The sequence below is a fragment of the Camelus dromedarius genome, chromosome 34, assembly GCF_036321535.1.
Source record: "Camelus dromedarius isolate mCamDro1 chromosome 34, mCamDro1.pat, whole genome shotgun sequence".
Lineage (NCBI taxonomy): Eukaryota > Metazoa > Chordata > Mammalia > Artiodactyla > Camelidae > Camelus > Camelus dromedarius.
This window is the reverse complement of record NC_087469.1, coordinates 1,291,359-1,315,462: the sequence shown is the minus strand read 5'-3', so window position 1 is coordinate 1,315,462 and position 24,104 is coordinate 1,291,359. Positions and strand designations below refer to the sequence as shown.

The 24,104-nt window shown below is 42.9% G+C and overlaps 3 protein-coding genes across 3 annotated transcripts in view; 2 read left to right on the top strand and 1 right to left on the bottom strand.

Moving 5' to 3' along the window:
• The window catches only part of RAB39A (RAB39A, member RAS oncogene family), a 30,141-nt gene extending 28,499 nt beyond the window's left edge, over positions 1-1,642 (bottom strand). Inside the window, exon 1 of the mRNA XM_010988977.3 lies at positions 1,261-1,642. Within this exon, the coding sequence (XP_010987279.2) occupies positions 1,261-1,487 (227 nt within the window). The 5' untranslated portion in view covers positions 1,488-1,642. The remainder of the gene's footprint in view (positions 1-1,260) is intronic.
• A 12,428-nt stretch (positions 1,643-14,070) lies between these two features.
• Positions 14,071-14,576, top strand: LOC116150243 (large ribosomal subunit protein eL32-like). The gene has a single exon (XM_064482012.1). It carries the CDS (start codon positions 14,122-14,124, stop codon positions 14,527-14,529), a length of 408 nt encoding a protein of 135 aa, XP_064338082.1. The 5' UTR covers positions 14,071-14,121; the 3' UTR covers positions 14,530-14,576.
• Positions 14,577-15,160: 584 nt separating this feature from the next.
• On the top strand, positions 15,161-17,098 carry LOC116150241 (EH domain-containing protein 1-like). Its single transcript, XM_064482011.1, is given in 2 exon segments — positions 15,161-15,705; positions 15,708-17,098. Coding segments are annotated over 2 exon segments (1,428 nt in total). The 5' UTR covers positions 15,161-15,423; the 3' UTR covers positions 16,854-17,098.
• Positions 17,099-24,104: the final 7,006 nt, after the last annotated feature.

Sequence of the window (24,104 nt, the reverse complement as noted above, 5' to 3'; positions counted from 1 at the left end):
TGGCTGGTGTAAGGGGAAGCCATGTTTGGGAAGTCCCCTCATGGACTACTCTCTCACACAAGCAGAGTTCTTGCTGAAGACTACATAATGCTTGCTGTAATGAGTTCCAAATGATAAAGCAATCTTTGAAAAACCCCAGACTCTACCCTAGAGGCCCTACCTTCCTCAAAAAAAAAAAAAAAAAAAAAGTCCTTGAATTCTAGAAATTTAAAATGTGTTTCATAACTGGTTCAATCTTAAGTATCTGGGAAATGCATAGAATTTACATTTAGTTTTAATTTACATGTTGCCTTTGTGAAATCCTTCAGGGTTTCAATGAGCATTCAGACTGAGACTATTCATTTGGGTCCCTCCTTCTCTATTTAGAAATGTATTTTCTGATCTATTAGCACCCTGAGATCTATTAGCACCACGTTGATAACCAATTATAAATAAAATAAAGGAAAAGTTCCTAACAAATCTCAGTATGTGTATCTCTTTTCTCCACCAAAGCCCCAATGATGACAAACTTCTAAAGACAACTCAACCCTTAAAAAACAAAACAAAAAACTCCTCAGCTGTGCCTCTGCCCCTGATGTTACATCCGGTTGCTGTACAATGTACGTTCCCACGGGTCCTGGCCCAGTATTTCTGATGACCACATTCGGTGCTGTGAGGTGTTCAAACCATTACCGCATTCATCTCCCTGTGAACGATGCCCAATGAGCTCATGCAGTAATCTGGGCTGGAGCACTGCTTGCTGTGAAGCTAAAGGGATCAATCGTGACTCTGGGGGCCCTTGGCTGCTGTTCTCCGGAGCCGCAGAGATGGAAAGCCGCTGGGTCAGGGGAAGGAAAGGGGAACTTGGGGGAGGGTGGCCGGGTCAGGGTGTGCGCAGCGAGGGACCCTGAGTTTGGGGAGAAAGCAGCAGGAGAGCCTTAGAGTTGGGGATAAAAACACCAGCAGGGGCGGAGAGAGTGAGGCTGGTGAGGGGGCTCTGGGTTCAGGCGGGAAAGGTAACACGCTAAAGGAGCGCAGGAAATGGGCGCCAAAGAAAGAAGTGAGAAATTGCGGAGGAGGAAGTCGTCCCTGGAAGAGGAGGGGCAAAGGGGAAGCGAGAATGGAGTGTTTGCACTTTCGAGAGAGGGGAGGGCCGGAGCCTCTCCCGACCGGGGTCGGAGCGGCCGACGCTGGGGGAAGGGGGTGCCCAGGCGGACGGAGGGGCCAGCGCGGTCCCTGGGGTCCCCGGGGTCCCCGGGGTCCCGGCGCCGGCGGCCCTACCTGAACCGCTCCTGTCCCGCTGTATCCCAGAGCTGCAGCTTGATCCTCTTGCCCGGCTCGATCTCCAGCAGGCGGGAGAAGAAGTCCACGCCGACGGTGGGGTCGCAGGCGGGGGAGCGCAGCCCAGGAAAGCGGCCCTGAGTGAAGCGGTGCAGGAGGCACGACTTGCCCACGGTGGAGTCCCCGATCACGATGAGGCGGAACTGGTAGATCCAGATGGTCTCCATCGCTCACGTGCCCGCGGGTTCCAGGGCCGCCCCACCCGCCCACCCGCCGCGGGCCAAGTTCGGCGGCGGGAACTGTCCCTTCAGCACCGCCCGGGCACCCGCCCGCCACCTTCCAGCATATTCCTGCGGCTGCGGCCGCCGCCTGGTCCCCGCCCTCTCTGGAAGAAGAGGCGGGCCCGGCAGTGACGGAGGCGGGGCCTCTGGCCAGGGGGCGGGGCCGGGCCGTGGCGCGGGGTGGGGCAGACAGTCTAGCAACGTGCGGACTCCCGCCCTCGACCTCTGTAAATCACTTTCCTGCAAAGCTCACTGGGCGCCGAGGGGGAAGTGGGTGTGGCGAAAGGACGTGACAGCAGCAACAACCAATGAAAATGAAGCAAGGTCTCAACTCAGGGAGGGTCAGCCAATGAAAAGTGAGAATCATTTTCTTGCAGGCGTCAGGGCGGACTTGTCAGATTCCGGCTCTGATTTTGGAAATGGGGGTGGCGTCCCCTGGGTCACCACTGTAGTTTCCTCTTTTATCGATTTGACCAGCTCTGTGACCACAGTTACCTTGCAAATTTCTGAGCTTTGCATTTGCGGCTTTCTGCTCTCTAGCCTTGTGGATTGCCACCTCCGAGGCGTTCTAAGGTGGAGTTGAGACCAGAAAAGAAAGAAATTTTCAGAGCAAGTTCTGGGTGCCCCTAGGAAGCGCTTTGGCCATTGCTCCTGCCACCACCATCCCTTTCTCACTGCAGAAGAGGGAGAAAAATACCAAGAATCAACTCCATACTCTTTAGGGCCCTTCAGCTAAGGAAAGGAGAAGAGAAAAAAATTGAATATTCATATATTCATTAAAAAAAACCCTCCCATTCTTCTCGGTCTCTGCTCTGTATGTCGGAAAAATCCTTAAGTGGTTCCTTCTTAGCCTGTGTCTGGTCGAGGACCTAAATAAACAATGCACACCTGAATTCTGGTGAGATCGTTCTACTTTCCCATGCCTTCCTTCAAACTGGTTAATAAGTGAATTCAAGATTTATCTTTTAAAACTTAAACAGTTTTAAAGTGTGTTTTTAACTTATGGTTACCAAAGGGGAGGGGGGGCAATAAATTTGGAATTTGTGATTAACAGATACACACACTACTATATATAAAACAGGTAAACAAGGATCTACTGTATAGAAAGGGGAACTATATTCAATATCTTACAATAATCTATGAAGGAAAAAAACCTGAAAAAGAATCGATATGCATGTATAACAGAATCACTTTGCTGTACATCTGAAACATTGTAAATCAACTATGCTTCAATTAAAAAAATAAAAATTAAAAAAGTGTGTTTTTTGCCAAAATAGAATTTTAACAATTCCACTTTTTTTCATGCCCACATCCAAACTTAAAACTTTTTGTTATTCATCCTTACTTCCTTTCTTGTTTTGGAGGAAGAAGTATTGTTTTCAAGGATGTGCTTAATACCCTGCCACCCATCTTTTTAAAACATTTCTTTCCAACAGTTGATCTTTATTTTGTACCATTTATACCTCAAATCTCCCCCTTTCCAATTGTTTATACTGTTCAGCCAATAGACATACTCAGGTATCCATGATCCTGAAACCAAGCAGAAGATCTTTCCATGATGCCCTCTCCTTTCGATTTTTGCTTTCTCCATTATTCTCCTTCTCAAACATTAAAAAAAGAACGACGTATTCTCATTTTTCACCCACAGTTTGCCTTCATCCCTCTCCATGTCTAATACGCCCCTGAAAACTTCTTTTGATAAGGTTGCCAGGGGCCTTCTAACTGCCACTAGAGATCTACCCCTCCCCACCCCATCATTCATCTTTATTTATTCTTCTTGACCTCACAATAGCTTTTGTTGATTATACTCTGTTGCTAAACTGATTGGCTGACCCAACTCTTAACCACAGTCTTTCTGCTAGTCCTCCTCCAGTTAGGGATGGCCAAGTGACAGAGTTCTGATCAATGAGACGTAAGTGGTGCTTCTAGTAAAGCCTTTATTTTTCTGATGGGGGCTGGCACCACTAATGCCCATCACCCTGTCTCCTTTCCTTTTCCTTCTCACCTGGAAGGTGTAACAGCCATCTTGTGACCATAAAGGTGAAGGCTGGATGCTAAAAATGGTGGTAGAAGTGAGAGGAAGAGACCGGGTCCCAGATGGACCTGTTGATCAGTGGTACCAGCTCCAGACATCTTGTTGTTTGGGATAAATAAATCAGTATTTGTTTAAAACACTGGTGACTGGATTTTCTATAAGTAGAATCTAAATAATCTTATTTCTTGGCTTCTATGAATGCATTCTCTCCTAGTTTCCTGTTCTTTTTAACCTCCTTCACTGATTCCTTTCTGTGATCCATATCTTATATATTAAAATTCTTAAGAGATCCATTTTTCCTTTTTTCACCCTCTCCCCCTCTTTTCCTTCACTTTGAGCTGTTCCTTGTAACATCATCTACTCCGGTGACTTCAGTTACCCCCTTACCCAAATCATATGTCCACCCCTCCGCAAACCTCTGCTTTGTATTCAGACTCATGTTTCCAATTACCTCCCCTCTCAGATGTTAAATACACATTTCAGACTTGATACATCTGTGTTGGTTAGGATTCTTTGAGAAAAACTTTAGTTAGGGTGATATAAAAAGGTTAGTGCACTTAACATAAGGATACAGAGGTATTTTTACAGAATCCACAGGCAGGAATGCAGCCGGTTTCAGAAAACTGCTGGAACCAGGAAAGGGAATGCTCTAAGGGACCCAGGCAGCATGTGTCTCTGTATCTGTCACATTCACTTTCTTCTAACATCTGCTTAATTTTCTTACCTCTCTGCAAACCAGCTTTCCCTGCTTAGTCCATATGGAAGATTATACTTGCTGCAGTTTCTAAGTTAGATCTAGACACTTATGGAAACCGATTTCCATTTTTTCTGTAGAGATAATCTAGTTGGCCCAGTTCAGAGGAGGTGTTCCTATCAAAGAGATATGGTCAAGGAAAGAGGAGCATGAGGCAGACCAATGCCTTTGGAGGTGGTATGTGGACTATTAGCAGCCCTGGAGAAAGGAGGGGTCAATGAATTTCCTTTATGTCAAAAATATATTCTCTGTAATGTCCAATGGTCAATTCAGTGGCTTTCTTGCCATGTTTTCGTTTCCTATGTTTTACAGTTTTGTCAGTGGTGTTAGTATCTGTTCTAGCTCCCTAGACAAGTGAAAGCTTGTGGTGCTGAATCTGGAGGCTAGGGGTTTGTGCTGTGTATTCGGGAGGGATGGAACTGGGCTAGAAGTGGCAGAATGTAAAGCTGATGATAACCTAATAGCATCCAGGGCAAAACTAAAATGGAAAGGAACTTAGACAGGTCAACTGAAGCCTCTTAAAAGAACTGGGTGGAAGGAGCAGATATAGCTATAAGCCAACAGAATGGAAACTGGGGGATCCAGCCCAGAGAAATGTTTGAATGAGAGATCAGCAGCACAGCTAGGCTAGACACCACCAGCCAGAGGAAAAGGCATGGGGCTTTTTACAAGGTCCCTGACCTCGGGAGAGATCTAATGAGGACACTAAGGAAGTTGAGACACTACATTCAAGTTGATTAAGATTGAATAAAATCTTTGTTCACCTTAGACTCCATCCCTCCTTGGCATATTCTGCCAATCATTAAATCTTGTTGCTTTTTACTTTAGCGATATCTTGTGGATTTATGACATTTTTGAACTTCCCACTATCACTATTTTTGTTCATTCTCTTATCACTTTATCATTTCTTGTTTTTAAATTAATTTTTTTGTGGGGGAGGGTAGATTCATTTATTTGTTTTAAGTGGAGGTATGGGGGATTGAACCCAGGACCTCATGAGTGATAAGCACACACTGCCACTGAGCTATACACCCCTCCCCACCCTGCTGCCCACCATTCTCTTATCATTTTAGACTATGCTGCTCTGTATTAGTTTCCTAGGGCTGCTGTAAAAAAAAAAGTGCCACAAAAGGAGTGACTTAAAATAATGCAAATTTATGAATGGACCTAGAGATTATCATGTTAAGTGAAGTAAGTCAGACAGAGAAAGGCAAATACGATATATCACTTGTATGTGGAATCTAAAATACGATACAAATTTTGTTTACAAACCAAAAACAGACTCACAGACATAGAAAACAAACTATGGGAGAAAGAGTGGGGAGAGATAAATTAGGAGTTTGGGATTAACAGATACACATTTCTATATACAAAATAGATAAACAGCACAGGGAACTCTATTAAATTTCTTGTAATAAGCTATAATGGAAAAGAATGAAAATATATGTATATGTGTATATATATATATATGTATAACTGAATTGCTGTGCTGTACATCTGAAACTAACGTTGTAAATCGACTACCCTTCAATAAAAAATAAAATTTAAAAAAACCCCAGAAATTTATTGGCCCAGAGTTCTGGAGGCTAGAAGTCCAAAAAATCAAGGTATCAGCAGGGTTGGTTCCTTCTGAGGGCTGTGAGGAAGAACGTGTTCCACGCCTACTTCCTAGCTTGTGGTTCACTGGCAATCTTTGGCATTATGTGGACCGTAGACATATTATTCCAGTTGTCCACCTTTGTAAGGCATTTTTCCTGTGTCTCTTCATATTGTCTTCCAGCTGTACATGTCTGTGACCAGATTTCCCCCTTTTTATAAGGACACCAGTCATATTGAATTAAGGCTCACCTGAATGATTCCCCTCAATTAGATCATCTGCAAAGACTATTCTCAAATAAGGCACATTATAAAGTACTGGAAGTTAGGACTTCAAAACTTACCTTTTTGGAGGCATACAATTCGACTGATAGCTGACTCCTGTTTTGTTTCTACAGTGCTTCCAAAATTACTTTATTAAACACTTTTGATGACTCATTCACCCTTGGATGAACTCTAAATACCTAATCATGTCATGGATGACCAATCATAATGCGGCACCCATAATCCGGTCAGTAATTCTTCTACATGACATGCTATTCATGCTATACTGTTTTGTTTTTTTTTTTCATGCTATTATCTCCTCTCTTTTTACCTTTTTCACCACATGAAAATCTGGTCAATGAATTTTTATTCACCTTCCAAGGCCCAGAACAAATATAACCTTCCCTTTGTAGTCTTTCTAAACCATCTACACCCCCACGGAGAATCAGTTTCTCCCTGGTCTGTGATCCTAAAGCAGTTATGCAAAGCGTACTCTGTACTTGGATGACATCTCTTATATCTTCTGTAAAATATCTCATTGAATTATGGCTATTGGTCTGACTATCTCTTGCTAGATTGTAAGACAGAGGGACTTACTCATTCTTTGTTAGTTCCCCAGCACACATACAACGAGCACATAGTGGTACTAGCAAATAGGGGTACTGTACAGATCCTCACTGAGTGGAAGTGAACTGTTAACCACAGTTTTCATGAACCGGAACTTCTATACATGTGCAGTGTGCACATGTGATGAGTTTCGCGATGAACTAAAACTGATTAATTTTATGACTACTAAAATTTGCCTTTGACTAATCCATGAATAACCTTAATTTCAAGTACACTTGAATTATGCAAGCTGCGCACAAATAATTTAATATTTTGATAAAAAACATCATGTTGTGTTTGTGTTTGTAGAAGTTTAAGCTTAGAAGATAAGGCAGGGAGGTAGAGCACACGTAGTTTAAGAAAGGTACTTAAGCTGCTACTTAGGTCATGCTGCTTTAATATATTTTTTAAAAGAAAGAGAAAATATGGGAAGGGATGGAGAGGATCTAGCTTCTATTTGCTGTTTATCAACCAGAAGTCAAGGGGCCTATGCTCTGGTCCAAGCATTGCCGCTAAGTTTGGGGGACTTTTTATAAACCACTTACTCTCTCTGGGTCTTTGTTTCCTCAACTGGCCCCTAAAGGTGTTGAGCAACATCAGTGTTCTTGAAACTAGGAGTTGTAAAATCAGTTTGGTGGGGAAACTATCAAAATTCAAAACAAAACAAAACACCCGAGTACATCATACATAATAAGGATGTTTGTTTCATGCAGATTTCCTTTCAGTGACATGTGTGTATGCATGAGAGTGTCTATGTTCGTGTGTGTGCGTGTGTGTGTGTTCATACTTGTGTCTGCTGGGTCAAGATGTAAAATTTATTTCATTCGGTTCAAAGTGAAAAAGTTCAAAAGAGCTAGATAATCTTTAATGCATCTTCTGGCTTTGAGATTCTCCTAAAATGCTCAGAAATTCTCCATGTGATCTTTGTGTTCGCTACGTTAAACCTATATAGGGAAACTATGATTTACAAGTAAGAAAACAAAGGCAAAAAAAATTTCCTCCTCTTTCAGTCTTCATCACCTAAGTCAATGGAAGCATCATTCTTTTCGTTGCTCAGGTCAAAAATCTCAGCCTGATTCCACTCTTTCTTATTTCCCCGTAAGTATTCCACCGGCAAATTCTGTGAGGCTGTACATTCAAAATCTACCCGGATTCTAACCATTTCTCACTACCTCCACCTCTGCCAACTAGGATTCAAGCTACCATCATCTCTAGTCTGGATTATTGTAATAGTCTTTACCTAGGCCTTGCCCTGCTATTACTATTGCTACTTTCAACCTAGCGCCTGGAATGATCTTGTAAAAATTTGTCTCATCATGTCACTTCTTTGCTCAAGCACCTCTAATGGCTTTTTATCTCACAGCAAAAGTCAAAGTCATTGGTATTTCCTTACCTCTTGGCTCTCATCTTCTACCTTCCTTTTATGCTTCTACAACAAACATCCTGGCTTCCTTGGTATTTCTTAAACATGCAAAGCAGGCTGCCACCTCAGGGCCTTTGCACTTGCTATGCTGTCTTGAACAGCTCTTCCTCTTTGTCTTTGCATGGCTTGCTTCCTCACCTCATTCAATTTTCACTAAACTATCTCCATGAAATTTTCCTTCCCTCTATATGTGAAACTACCCGACTCCTTTGCTCTGTTTTATTTTTCTCCATAGCACTTACAACTGTGTAACATAATATGGAATTATTTATTTTGTTTATTGTCTCCCTCCCTAAAAAGAATGTAAACATGAGTGTGGGAATTTTGTTTTGTTTTTATCTTTTTTTTCTTTTCAGTGTTTTTTTGGAGGATGGGGGTGGGGGTAGATAATTAGGTTTATTTATTTAATGGAGGTGCTGGGGATTGAACCCAGGACCTTGTGCATGCTAGGCATGTGCTCCGACACTGAGCTACATCCTCCCCTCCTTGGTTGGTTTTATTCATAGCAATATCCCAGTGCCTGGTACAGTATAACAGACAGTCAATAAATAATTGTTAATAAATTTAAGGTTTCCATGAAGTTCCCTCTAAAAGACAAAATCGGGATAACTGATAATGGATCTTTAAATAGAAAATGATATTTGATTTCAGACATGAAGATTGGAAACTTTGGATGGGAATTAAAGAAAAAAATTCTAGTTATGAAGAGTAGACACAGGGAGATATCAGTTACAATTTTGTATTTATGAATTGAGTGCTTCATAATCTTTTCCTACCAAGGATTAATTTGATAAACAATTAAATTTGATGTCAAACTGGATATTGTCCCAGTGATTTCACTAGGAAGTCATGAGACAGACTATTGAACGGTCCATATGAGGTGATTAAGGTCTTCAGTACCCTCTGTATCCTGATCCTCACAATCAGGGACAGATTGAACTGGAACCAAAGTTCTGATTTGAACTGGTTAACTAGCCTCATTTAACTATCTAATGAGACTGTTTGAGTTAATAGTTTTTCCAGAATATGAATAATGTGGACAGAAATAATTGCATACAATTAGAAGTCAGCTTGGAATATTTGTTCATGCCATTTTCAATACTTAAAAAAATTATCATTTGATCACTTATATGTGGAATCTAAAAAAAAGGACACAAATGAACTACTTATTTATAGCTTAGATGATTGATTTCTTGAATATGTGTAAGCACATTTGACTGTCCTTTATGATTGGATTACTGCATTATGTTGATTCTTATTTTGTGGTTGGCTTTATTCCTTTGATAACTATGTAAGTTTAAAAAGCTAAAGCTCTAAATGTTCTTAGAAACAATGAACAATACATATTTATAAATTTAAAAATATGTGCAGTATATTGTATATATGTATTTACATGCAATATATTGTATATGCGCAGTCAAATTGTAACAATTCTACCTAATAAAACTAAAAAATGAAAAAAAATATCATTTGTGTCTTCACGGTTCTTTTCTGAATAAGACAGTCCATTCAAAGTGAATCAGAAGTCAATTCACACTTTAAAATATAGTAATAATGTCTTAACTTGTGTAGGCACTATTTTAATTTTTATTTTGTTATATTTGCAGTGAGGGGCATCTGAGTGGTAGAATTTCCTCTATATACGGCTCTGTCCTTAAAAGATAAGACTACAGTCATTGCATTAGTGAAGACTTTTGTCATCTCTCAGTTGACCAAATTCCTCTCCCCACTTCCAATACAATGAGCTTATATAAACATCTAGGAGTTTAAGTGAACTGAATTAACATGGAGAGGGAGAAAAAATAATCCTGAATTGACAAGAGTTTAAACCTGCAATGGCTAGGGGAAAAAAATCCTAAGTAACTAAATTAGGTTATTAGGTGGAATGAAGGCTCAATATAAAGACTAAGCTGAGTTGTAGAAAGATAAAGTTACGGTTCGTTTGCACACCTGAGGCAGGAGATTGAAGACATCTTGCTTGTTAAAAGAGGAAGGATTGATCCAAATAATGACTGACATGTAGTAGTGATTTAAACACGTGTACACCCTAATGCACGTTCATTTGTGACTTTTGTGAGTGGTGAATACGTGAGAGGTGAATGAGGAATCAACAACGATTTGCTTTTTTTCATGTCAGCTATCTGGAAGGCTCATGTTGAACCTCTTACATCAGCTGGCTGTGGTCTTGTAACAGTGCCTATTTGCCTCCAGTGCTTCAGAAGTCATTCAGGTTGGTCAATTCTGCCTTATATGTATTTTTCAAATCTTTCTCCTCTTTGCCATCCCCAATGTTGTTGCCCTGATTTTGATCCTTACCTCTTGCTAAAGTTGCCACAAACTCAATTCCTCTGATCTTGCCCAACTCTAAAATGTTCATCATATCACTTGAAGAATTTTTCTAACATATACAATAATCAAATCATATTATGCCTAGCTCGAACTATTTCAAATTCCCTCTGTATGTATACACACACACACACACACAAATGTTTAAAGAGCAAAATTTAAATTTATTAGGATAATATAAAATAGACGTTTTGATCACCGTTGGATTTTCCTTCACTTCCTACTTCTTTATATTTGCTCTTACATTATGATACTATATGTGGCCCTTCAAATGCCGTGGTCTATCTTAGCACCATACACTTGGCATGGATGAGGATTAGATTAGGCTGTGAGTGACAGAAGAAAGAAAAATAACAAAACAACAGTGGCTTAGCTATGATGGAAATTTATTTCTCTTTCATGTCAAAGAAGTATATAGTTGGGTTGCCCAGGACCAGCAGGGCAGCTTTGCAAAGGTGAGGACCCAGGCTCTGTCGATACTGCTGCACTGCCATACTCTCTGTTTTGCCTTTCACCTCCAAAATGGCTGCTTAAGCACTAGCCATCATATCCAAATTCTAGCCAGAAGAGGGAGGGGTGCAGTGTGCATCCTCTGAGTGAATCTTAGTGAATCCCCGGACTTTAGTGAAAGTTATTAATAAAGAGAATCTCTCTTTCATTTGGACTTGGAGTTTTGAGGTTAGTGCGTGCAGCCTCCTTGCCATTGTGGGGGCAGAGCCTGCCTGGGAGCAGAATCAACCTGGAGGAAGCAGAGGCTCTTAAATTCAGAAAATACACAGTTCTTTTATCATTGTCTGGCCCCCAGCATCAAGCTATAGCTAATGCAAGACTTGTCCTTGGATTTTTAATTACATGGCTGGTTATACATCTAGGCTATGGTACCTAAGGTGGATAAGGGAGAAAGCGAAGACAAGAAAATCTTGATAGATTGAAAGTGGTGGCAGTGGTGGCAGTGGCTAGGTATTCTTAATGAGACGCAGAGTGTGGCAGTGTGCCACTTGCGTGAAGGAGCTGGGTGGGCAGCAAAGAGGCTGAGATGTTAGATTTGTGAATTTGGAGGTGGTACTTTCTGGTTATGACATCCAGGGTGTGACTTTGGAAAGTGAGGGCCTCAGGTGCTGGTGTGGATGAAAAATGTCAATGGAGATGAGGAGGGCAAGGAACTGAGAGATCAGTGAGTTTGACTGTTTCATATAAATATCCCTCAGTGTGGACCGATGACATCATGTCTGAGCTTAAATCAGCAAGACCAGATGATGAGAGGCTGAGATCCAGCTCTCTTCCGGTTTGGTCTTTCCTGGGATAGATCTTAGCATAAACTAGAGGAATAGGCCTTTCAGTCAATCTTCCATAAATATTACTTGTCTCACTTTGGACAAGTACTACAAATTCAATATTATTCTCAATGCCAGGTACCTGGAGTGTAGTTAAAGTTAGAATTGTAAATATTGATAGTCACCTGGGCTGGAAATAGAATTGACAACCTCTTTTTTATTTTTTTTCTTCCTTTCTTCCTTCCTTCCTTCCTTCCTTCCTTCCTTTTTCTTTTCCTTCCTTCCTTCCTTCCTTCCTTCCTTCCTTCCTTCCTTCCTTCCTTCCTTCCTTCCTTTCTTTTCTTTCTTTCTTTCTTTCTTTCTTTCTTTCTTTCTTTCTTTCTTTCTTTCTTTCTTTCTTTCTTTCTTTCTTTCTTTCCTTCCTTCCTTCCTTCCTTCCTTCCTTCCTTCCTTCCTTCCTTCCTTCCTTCCTTCCTTCCTTTCCTTCTTAAAATTTATTGAAGTGACAACCTCTTTTGAAGGCAAAAAAGTCTTAGTAGGGCATGGAGGTAATCCAGGGAAATACTCTTGGATAGAGCCCAGATTTTCCTCAAGAAATAGTTTGGAATTCACTTTAGCACACAGATGAAAGGGTTTTCAAAGCCCCAAGTTCAATATAATGGAGCATGATTTTAGGAACATAACCTGAAAAAAATTTTAAACCAGATGAAACTAAATGTCTGTCTAAACCATTCAAAGTGAAAATGCAATGAGTTAACTTGCATAAGTTTATAATTAATAAGCAAATTAAACACTGATATCTGTCTTTCAAGGGTAAAGTTTTATTTTTAGAGCAGTTAACTTTTTAGAAGCATTTCATGCTTGGAAATAGAGCGCACGGCAGTTACAGCAGAAACGTCTAAAAGTGAGTCACATTTAAGGTGGAGGTTAGTTTTTTGTTTTGTTTTGTTTTATGGCTAGGGGCCTATAATCTCATTATCCAAGCGCAGTATATCATTAAGATACAAAATTAAAAAAGAGAGGGACCAGAACATAGTTTCTCTACTTTACTGGATATTGCTATCTGATTTATCGAAAGACCAGTTCTACCAATGAACAGGTAATTCAACAAACGAGGAGATATAAATGGCTCTTAAGCACTGAAAGAATGCCCAGCCTTACTAGTAATCAAAGAGATGCAAATGAAGTCAATGATGTGGCAATTTTCACCCATCACACTGACGATTTTGCTGAGGGTGACTCATGTGATGATCGATCACTCTAGTTTTTCCTTACTTCACTTTCCCATCACTGGAAATTAAATGACCCAAAGGTCAGGGTATAAATCATCACAAAGAATTTCAAGATCTTTAAGGAAAGTAATTTTGTTGGAATTTCTGAGCTGTGAAAATAGAAGTACATTTCCCTCTGATCCCAAATCTAAAACATTTGAAAATTCTACTTTACAAAGATGCTCAGTTCTCTTCCAAGTCTAAGCTTTTGCAGATGCCGGTCATTTCTGATTGGAAGTCTACCAAAGAGCGTTCAGGACCTATTCACCTCATCAGAGCTACATGCCTGGGCTCTGATTATTCTGTAAGAAGTGATTTGGCTTTTACTAGCATTTTCTATCGAGCAACATTTCATTAGGAATAAGTAACCTGAATGTAGCCTGAATTCTTCAATAATACATTCATGGAATTACTGTAAAAGAGTACTCATTTAGTTTTATTAAAAACAGAGAGATTCAGTGTATTATTAAAAAGTCACTATTATGATCCTCTCTAAAGTAAAATATATTGAACTGCTTTTCCCTAAAATTCTACAGTTCTCCAAATGAAGAAAAAAAAAGTTTCTTTTTCTAAACCACATTCTTCAGGTCCCTTCAAATGATGGTGTCTGGCCAGTAGTTCTTTGAAGTCTTCTGTGGTCCTCCTTTCAGCCTCGACCTCCAAGGCGTCCAGGGAGTCAACAGGGAACACTGTTGCTACACCCATCCTTGACCACATCACACCACACCTTTCCTCCTCTTCACGATGCCATCACTGTTAGCATTTCCCTCTTCTCTTCAAATAAACCTCCCACCACCCACACACGTACAACTTTTAGAGCCAGAAGACACCTTAAAATTTTTCCCATCTCCATTCCCATGAGGGAGTGAAAGCCCCTCATTTTAATTTTTATTTTTGCCAAAGTATAACACGACATAATGGAAGTTTCAAATGAATTCCTTGTATAACAGGAATTCCTCTCTCTTCCTCGGCGCTACCTACGGAGGTAGCAGCCATCTCCTAGTCGGCATCATGGCCGCCCTCAGACCCCTCGTGAAGCCCGAGATCGTCAAAAAGAGGACCAAGAAGTTCATCCAGCACCAGTCTGACCGATGTGTCAAAATTAAGCGGAACTGGCGGAAACCCAGAGGCATTGACAACAGGGTGCGCAGGAGGTTCAAGGGCCAGATCCTGATGCCCCGCATCGGCTACGGGAGCAACAAGAAAACAAAGCACATTCTGCCCAGCGGCTTCCGCAAGTTCCTGGTCCACAACGTCAAGGAGCTCGAAGTGCTGCTGATGTGCAACAAATCTTACTGTGCTGAGATTGCTCACAACGTCTCCTCCAAGAACAGCAAAGCCATCATGGAGAGAGCAGCCCAGCTGGCCATCAGAGTCACCAACCCCAGCGCCCGGCTGTGCAGCGAAGAGAACGAGTAGCCGGCCCGTGCACGTTGTATTTGTGTTAATAAAACCATGAAACTCGGCAAAAACAAACAAACAAACAAACAACAACAACAACAAAAAACCCCTCCAGTCTCTGGGGGCCCTGAGGACACGTGCAGACCCAGACTGGGATTCCCTTTTGTGTCTAGGTGGAGTCGCTCCATCCGGACTGCAGCTTCCCTCCCCACCCAGTCCTGCCTCCTCCTAGGCTCCCAGATGGAGTTGGATCTCGTGCCTTCCTTCTTCCCTTCCCCATGGCCCCCTGTCTGCAAGTCCTGCTCCTTGCTCTCATGTCCCCCTGGCTCCACAGCCACAGAAGCAAGGCCCAGCTGCCTTTTTGAGGGGACTCCAAGGGATGGGTGAATGTGGGAGACTGTCTTCTGGAAAAATACATAAGCTGGTTTTTGTTCTGTAAAAAAAAAAAAACAAAAAACAACCATTTCCCGCGGCCCCCAGTGGCGGCGGCGCGCGCGCCCGAACGCGCGGTCTGGCCTTACAAAGAGCGCACGGCGAGGCGCGCGCTCCACTGCGCAAAGGGCGCTCCCGGGCCGAGCCGTGCGCCTGCGCAGTGCGGGCCGCTCCCCGCCCCCTGCCCCGCCGCCCCTCAGCCAGCCAGCCGGCCGGCCGGCCGGGCCCCGCCTCGGCTCCGCGCCCTCGCCCGGCTCTCAGCCGCCGCTCCGACCCGCAGCAGCCAGCCCAGTCTCCGGCAGCATGTTCAGCTAGGTTAGCAAGGATGCCCGCCGCAAGAAGGAGCCCGAGCTCTTCCAGACGGTGGCTGAGGGGCTGCGGCAGCTGTACGCGCAGAAGCTGCTGCCCCTGGAGGAGCACTACCGCTTCCACGAGTTTCACTCGCCCGCGCTGGAGGACGCTGACTTCGACAACAAGCCCATGGTGCTCCTCGTGGGCCAGTACAGCACGGGCAAGACCACCTTCATCCGGCACCTGATCGAGCAGGACTTCCCAGGGATGCGCATCGGGCCCGAGCCCACCACCGACTCCTTCATCGCAGTCATGCATGGCCCCACCGAGGGCATGGTGCCGGGCAACGCGCTGGTCGTCGACCCACGGCGCCCCTTCCGCAAGCTCAATGCCTTCGGCAACGCTTTCCTCAACAGGTTCATGTGTGCCCAGCTGCCCAACCCGGTCTTGGACAGCATAAGCATCATTGACACACTCCCGGGATCCTGTATGGAGAGAAACAGCGCATCAGCAGAGGTTATGACTTCGCGGCCGTCCTGGAGTGGTTCGCCGAGCGGGTTGACCGCATCATCCTGCTCTTTGATGCCCACAAGTTGGACATCTCTGACGAGTTCTCGGAAGTCATCAAGGCCCTCAAGAACCACGAGGACAAGATCCGCGTGGTGCTGAACAAGGCTGACCAGATCGAGACCCAGCAGCTGATGTGGGTCTATGGGGCCCTCATGTGGTCCCTGGGGAAGATCATCAACACGCCCGAGGTGGTCCGGGTGTACATCGGCTCCTTCTGGTCCCACCCACTCCTCATCCCCGACAACCGCAAGCTCTTTGAGGCTGAGGAGCAAGACCTCTTCAAAGACATCCAGTCTCTGCCCCGAAACGCCGCCCTCTGGAAGCTCAATGACCTGATCAAGCGGGCACGGCTGGCCAAGGTCCATGCCTACATCATCAGCTCCCTCAAGAAGGAGATGCCCAATGTCTTTGGTAAAGAGAGCAAAAAGAAAGAGCTGGTGAACAATCTGGGAGAGATCTACCAGAAGATTGAGCGGGAGCATCAGATCTCCCCCGGCGACTTCCCAAACCTCCACAAGATGCAGGAGCTCTTGCAGACCCAGGACTTCAGCAAGTTCCAGGCCCTGAAGCCCAAGCTGCTGGGCACAGTGGACGACATGCTGGCCAACGACATCACCCGGCTGATGGTGATGGTGCACCAGGAGGAGTCCCTGATGCCTGCCCAGGTGGTGAAGGGCGGCGCCTTCGAGGGCACCATGAAAGGGCCCTTCGGGCATGGCTATGGCGAGGGGGCCGGCGAGGGCATTGATGACGTCGAGTGGGTGGTGGGCAAGGACAAGCCCACCTACTATGAGATCTTCTACACCCTGTCATCCGTCAACGGCAAGATCACGGGCGCCAACGCCAAGAAGGAGATGGTGAAGTCCAAGCTGCCCAACACGGTCCTGGGGAAGATCTGGAAGCTGGCCGACGTGGACCGGAACGGGCTGCTGGACGATGAGGAGTTCGCGCTGGCCAACCACCTCATCAAAGTCAAGCTGGAGGGCCACGAGCTGCCCGCTGACCTGCCCCCACACCTGATCCCTCCCTCCAAGCGGAGGCACGAGTGACCACCCCGCCATCCACGACCCCACCTCAGTGCCCAGCCAGGCGGAGAGGCTAGGGGAGGGGAGGGTTAGCGGTTCTCAAGTCCATAAAGACTGAGTGATGTTTCCTCAGCTCGCAAAAGAAAACCACCATCTTTCTCTTAAGGCTGCTCTTGGGGGAGGCAGGGGTGATCCTCATATGTGAATGATGGAATTTTGTGCATAAGAACTACGGATATTTTTAATATATAACGTTAGAGGCAGCGTTCTTTCTTGCCTCCTCTGGCTGGCAGCCCCACGCACGCACAGCCGCTGCCCTCCCCGCCTTCTCTGCGGCCCACGCAGCAGCCCCCTGACCGAGACCGGGGGGAAGCCACCCGGCACGCCCCTCCAGTCTCTGGGGGCCCTGAGGACACGTGCAGACCCAGACTGGGATTCCCTTTTGTGTCTAGGTGGAGTCGCTCCATCCGGACTGCAGCTTCCCTTTACATATTCCAAAGTAAGTGATCAGATCAAAATACAAAAATTTCAAGAGACACCCCCAAACTGGTTATTCAACTCATAAACCTCTGCCACATAGAAAGAACACAAAAGTCATGGGGTGAGAGCAGAGTTTTGGGGAGAGCAGGAAGTCTTCTCTGAGCTCCTTCTCCTCCCCCAGCCCCCCCAAGGATGCCTGACTCTCATCTCAAGTGAAAGAATCTGAGCAGGACTACTCACAGAGCTCAACATGTGCCCCAGGCAGCCTGGGGATGTGTTTAACTCCATCTGAGACACCTAAAGAGTGACAGCCTTGGTATCCATTCCAAGAGAAGAGCGAAGGAGAGGTTGCTGATATGTTGGGACTAACCTGCATTTCTCTACTTCCCTGAGGCAAAGGATGAGTTTCCTATGGACTGGAAGAAGGAAATCATGCATATGAGAGGGCCAGAGAGAGGCTAAGTGTCTTAGATTTCATCCAAGAGGACTCCTTGGATGCACACCACTGGATGCCTGCGGACTGCAGAAGTAGCAGGCACCCAGCCAGAGTACGGATGCATACAGATGCAGGCACGGGACTTGCAAGTGAAAGTTTGCTAGTGATAGAGGATTTATGAAGGGCCCACCAAATCTACCAAAGTGCTCTGGAAGAAAAGAGCTGGTGTAAGACCTTTTCTGGGACCAAAGAGCATGACCCTGCATCACCATGACAGTACCAGTTAGGCGTGAATTTTTCTGCTCCCTTTCCTCTTCCTTTTTTCTCTTCCCTGAACTCAGACCCTAGAGTGGCCAAAAAACCGGGCCTGGCAAGATGAGGGAGGAGGAGGAGAAGCACTAGGTGGGGTAGAGGCAGAAGCTACCTTTCTTCTCTTCTCCGGTTGCAAGCTCCTCTCTGCCACAGGTCAGAACTGGGAGCTGGGGAGAAGCCACAACATTGAATCATGGGTGGGAGATTTTTATTATTGAATCCAGTGTGCGTTGTGTGACTTGAAGTGACTGAAGTGACTTTTTACTATCTAAGAATGGCCTGAAAAGTCCAAGTACTGGCCTGAATTTTTAATCTAGAGTTGGGGGTGGGGGAAAAATTAATGCCACAGAGTGGATTTAAAGGGACCCAGGGAAGCAAAAAAAAGAACCTGGACCTCTCTCAGCTCTTGTATTCATTACACACATCACATTGTGCTGTAGCTTTTGCTGTTCATCCCACCGAAGCTGTGCCTATCAGAGGCGCTTCATTTCAGTTCACACAGGGGATCACTGAAGTAACATGCCACTGATTGGTATGGACTCTCAGTGTCCCACCTTCTGATCATAACAGATCCCACTCCTTTCAAATAAATCCAGGTCACATGATCCCCAGTTCCTATCCTTGAAAGTCTATTGCCTGCAGTCCTTTTGCGTACAGGTAGACAATGGAAATCACTCCAGCTATTTTAAGCAGAAAATGATTTAACACAGGAATTCAGAGCTGAAAATAATGTCCAAAGGGCAGGAGGAGCAGGCTCTGCGTGGTGACTCTGAGGGATGACTCACAGCACAAGACTGGCTACTGGAGTGCAGTCAGATCTGTCCTAATCAAGATGCTGGGGAATCAGGAAGCCACGCTACAACCACTATCTCCAGGAACATACCTTCTTGGCTTCGACACCGGAGTCAGGATGCTGCTCCTGCAGGTCTTGGCTCTAGATCCATGTGGCTCTCGCCGTCCTCACACCACCAGAGACAGATGCCACACATGTCATGTCCTCATACTCCACTGAACTCGGTTCTCAATTCAAGTCTTACGTGCATACATCTGATGAACAAAACTGAAGTCTTAGCTTCAAGAGAACTGGGTAAATGTAGTTTTTAGCTTTCCAGCTTCTACACAACAAGAGAAGCACGCTAGGAGGAGGTTATAATAGTTATTTAGTGAGTCAATCCACTGCGTCAGCCACACCATACCTTTCTTTTTTTCTTAAGTTTTATTTTTAAATTTTTGGTCTTTTTTTTTTTTTTTTTTTTGGAGTGGGAGAGGACTAATTAGGTTTGTTTACTTATTTATTTATTTATTTATTTAAAAATGGAGGTACTGAGGATTGAACCCAGGACCTCATGCATGCTAGGCATTCACTCTACCACTGAGCTAAACCCCCTCCCTCTATAGCTTTCTTTCCTGATAAATTTTTTTGGTTTGGTGGATCACGTTCTTCAACAGCATCCCAAAAAAGGATGTATAAGAGGAAAAAATTTTGAGAACTTCCAAGTCTAAAAATCATTTATTTTACCCTCATATTTACTTAATAGTTTGCCCAGATACCGTATTTTATGGCTGGAAATCATTTTCCATCACAATTTTGAAAACATTTTTGCATTGTCTCCTAGATTCCACTGTTGTGGCTGAGAAGTCCAATACCATTGTCATTCCTAAAATGTTATCTTGAAACTATTTGCTTTTTTCCTGTCTGGAAGCTTTTCAGATCCTTTCTTTATGTCTGGTTTCATAAAACTTTACAATAATGTGACTTTTTCTTTCATTGTGGGCTTTTTCATTATGAATAATCTTTTCAATTCTAGGATTTTTTTGTTAACTGTTTTTTTTTTCTCTGATAATTTCATTTTTTCCATTTCTTTGTTCTCTTCCTGAAATGCCTAAAAATTCGATGTAAGATCTTTTGGATATATCCTCTGAATTTCTTACTGTTTTTCTCCCATTTTCTACCTTTTTGTGTTTTGGTTTCACTTTTTTTTAAAAAATACATTTTTATTGAAGTATAGTCAGTTTGCAATGTTGTGTCAGTTTCTGGTGTACAGCACAATACTTCAGTCATATAGGAACATACATATATTGGTTTTCATATTCTTTTTAACCATAAGTTACTACAAGATATTGAATGTCATTCCCTGTTGCATACAGTATAAACTTATTGCTTATGGTTTCACTTCTTGGTCGATTTCCTCAACTTTATTTTTCAATCTTTCTGTTGAATTAAACTTTTTGCTATTATACTTTAATTTCCAAGAGGTTTTTGTTATTGCTTTCTGATTCTTTTTTTTTTCTTTTTACAGCATACTCTTCTTATTTCATGAATATATTATTGCATTATCTTTTGATGACATTAATTGGTGTTTTCCAAGTTCTCTTTTGGTCTCTGCTTGGTCTATTTCTTTTGACTTCATTTTATTTTCCCTGGTGACTTGTTTTTGGTCTCTCTCCACACTGAGGTTTCAGCTTCCTCAATCCTGTTAAGTCAGTTACCACTTGTTGAAATACTTTTATCTTGTAAAATTTAGTTGACGGCCTTGTCTGCTGTTGTCTTTTCTTCTGTTCTTTTTGTCTTTGTGGGTTTAACTCTTTTTGTTTGTTGGTTGGTTAATTGCTTTACTCTATTTCTTGTTGAGGTTTTGGAGAAGAACAAGAATAAACATATATGTTCCATATACTATTTTTTTGGAAATTTTATTTATCTAATAATTCTACCTAATAAAACTGAAAAATGAAAAAAAAACCCCAAAAACAAAAAAACAAAAAAAAGTGTGTAAATGTATTTGTGCATGTTTTAACTATTGCCATTGATTTTACTCAAAATAGTAATTCCTTTAAAACAAATTATGTAAGCCTTTTAAAACAATGAAAATAAAACTTTGTGTTAATCCAGTTTGAAAAAAATTTTTTGTGGGGGCACAGGTAATTAGGTTTACTTATGTATTTGTGTATTTATTTTTAGAAGAGGTACTGGGGATTGAACCCAGGACCTCACACATGCTAAGCATGCACTCTACCACTTGAGCTATACCCTCCCCCCATACACTATGTTTTAAAATGACTTTTATTTGATGTGTGAGAACTAAGATCCAGAGGAGAGAGTAGGTTTGCCCAAGGACCAAACACAAGCCTGTGGCAAAGCCAAGCTAACACTTAGTTCTTCTGACTTCAGGTTTAATGTTATTACCAATTTCTACTTTCCCATTCCTTCCCTCCACCTCTAGCACTTATAGCTACCTGAAGGTCTACCTATGAATAATCAATTGATTGATTAATTAGTTAATTAATTAAGTCATTTCCCCACCCTATCTTCCATGCTGCATACATGCAATACTAGAACAGTGCCTGGCACAGAGTAAGCACTCAGTCTCTAATTATTAAATAAATTAATAGGAAGATAGGCAGCCTGTTTCCTGGATTTCTCCTTATTTAAGGTTATGCCTTTGGGGGTGACAAATTCTTCTCCAGATTGGTGGGTGATGAGACATGTTCAGACATTTTCGACTTGGAGTCTTGGAAGCTAATAGCTAAACGTCTTTATTAAAAGGCAAAAACAAGGTGATTGAGAGCATACAATTTGAAGACAGAGGTAAGTTTTGGTACTTGGGTTCAAATCCCACCTACCTCACTTACAGTCTGTGCAACCTTCTTTTCAAGAGACTCAGAAGGTAAGAGAATTTGAGTCTTAAAATCCCTGATCAGTGTGTCCTTTCAACTTCTCCCTTTTCCCTCCTCATAATCTTTCTTCCTTTTTGGAGTTCTATGGTGTCTGGTTTTTGGGTTTTTTTCCTGGGGGGGATGGTAATTAGGTTTGTTTGTTTGTTTGTTTGTTTGTTTGTTATTTTTTGATGGAGGCACTGGGAATGAATCCAGGACCTCATGCATGCTAGGCATGCACTCTACCACTGAGCTATACCTCCCCCGTCCTATGGTGTCTGTTTTTGAAGAAAGCAGACATTTCTTCCTCTGTCTGCATGGCTAAGTGATAACAATACTTGGTAGAACTTATGTAAACCTTCTCCTCCAAAGGTTAGAAAAGTCATCCTTTATTGCCTTGGTGTTTTTCCCTAAATCTTCAGTATATGCTGACTATAATGCTTAGTGATTCTTCTATTTTTATTAATACTAGACAGAAATTCAGCCCTTTAGTGCTTCTGAACGAATACCATAAGAAGGTAGGATAGCAAATAATCACATTTTACTTCTAGTTTTTTTTGGAGGGGGTTGATTTACAATGTTGTATTAGTTTCTTTAAAAAAAAAACAAAAAACCTTCATTGTGCTATGATTCCTGTACAGCAAACTACACATATTTCAGAGGTACAATTTGATGAATTTGGATAGATGTACAGACCTATGAAACCACCACCGCACTCAAGATAGCTAACATTTCCATCACTCCCCACGAGGTGTAAATTCAAACTTGTATTCGTTTCTCTTGTACAGTATAGAGATTCAGTTATCTAGCCTTTATTTCTAATTGGCCTGTTACTTATTGATACATTATTAAAACTAAGAATTAAGTCCTTTCCGATTACTGAGTAACTCTTTTTCAGTCCACACAGAATTTATTTTTCTTAGTTAGGGATTTTTTTCTTTTTCTGGGAAATACAAGACTATGGTATGGCTCCCAGAGGTTTCCCAAAAGGCCACATAGACTAAGAATCTTTCCCATTGCATTATTTTAGTCTCCGAGTATCTGAATATTTATAATGTTTCCTAAAACAGTGAAGTAGGTGCTGTAACTCCCCCTGCTATTGCAGCTTGGTACACATGGAGGCAGTGCAGCCCAATGGATGGAGTCCAAGGTGAGGTGGCCGACTGGCCTTTACGCCCAGGATATCTTTTGACTGATACTGTAATTGTGGTCACTGGTATAAATCTATACCATTGTATCTCTATATGTAAAATGATTTTTTTAATGCAGAAAAGAATATTGTACTTTTGGAAGGGCTAAATAAATGTGATAGTACTAGATATTAAAAAAATCACTTCTGAGTGACACATCTCCACCTGGATGCCTTAGAGGCACTCCAAGCACAAAAAGTCCAGTGTAGAATTCATTACTTTCCATTTCAGATCTGCTCCTCTCTCCAGACTCTTCAAGAGGAATAGGCCGTTTCTCATGCAGTCGCCATAGCCTGAAGTCAGAAGTTAGCCTGGACTCCTCCATGCCACTTACCTGCGACACCCAATCGTGCTAAACCTTGTTGATGCTTCTTCCTAGATTTCTTCAGGCTCTGTTCTCCGTCCTTACTGTGGCCACTCATCATCTGTTGCCTGGACAGTTACGGTTGCCTCCTAGTTGGTGTGTCTGCCCCCTCCATCACACGTCAGTGACAGAAGGATCACGGCATTCCCCTGCTTCCTGGCACCACACCTCTTCAGTAGGCATCAAGCTCTCTATGGTGTCTCCCTGCTGACCTCTCTGAGCTCTTTTACCACATCCCCACACACCCTCTGTGAGCCAGCCACGCCTGGTGTGATTTCAATTCCTCTTCTTTTTGCCTGTAATGCCCGCCCCACCTTCTTGTTTGTATAAAACTGCTACTTTTTAAAAGCTGCCTTCATCACCATCGTAGTAATAATGTCATTCCCAATTCCTTTTCACCCTCTTAGTGCTGTCTTTGGCCTCCCTGCATCAGGAAACTTCTCCTTTCTACCTCCATAACTCTTTCCATTCAAGTCCATCTGGGGACTGTATTCAGTTATCTTTAAGAGCTTACTCTGGAGTCAGCAAATCTGGGTTTGACTATATCACTTATTAACTGTGTGACACTGGGCAATTTATATACCTCTAGGTCTCAATTTCTGACACATGGTACTCACTTAATAATAATAATAAATGATTACTATCATTGCCTTATTTTACTTTGATTGCTGATTTATGTATCTGGTATCCTCTGCTGCCCATGAGCATCTGAAGCCAGAAGTTCCTTAACTAATTATTCAACAATGTAAGCAGCCTTTGGCAAGGGAAGAACTTTCTGCAGGAGGCTCCTTTTGTCTGGTCACTTTAGCAAAGCTATATTGTAACTAAACTTAAACCAG

Bases quoted from the DNA above. Each gene is read 5' to 3' on its own strand.
- LOC116150243 (XM_064482012.1), top strand. From the start codon at position 14,122: ATGGCCGCCCTCAGACCCCTCGTGAAGCCCGAGATCGTCAAAAAGAGG.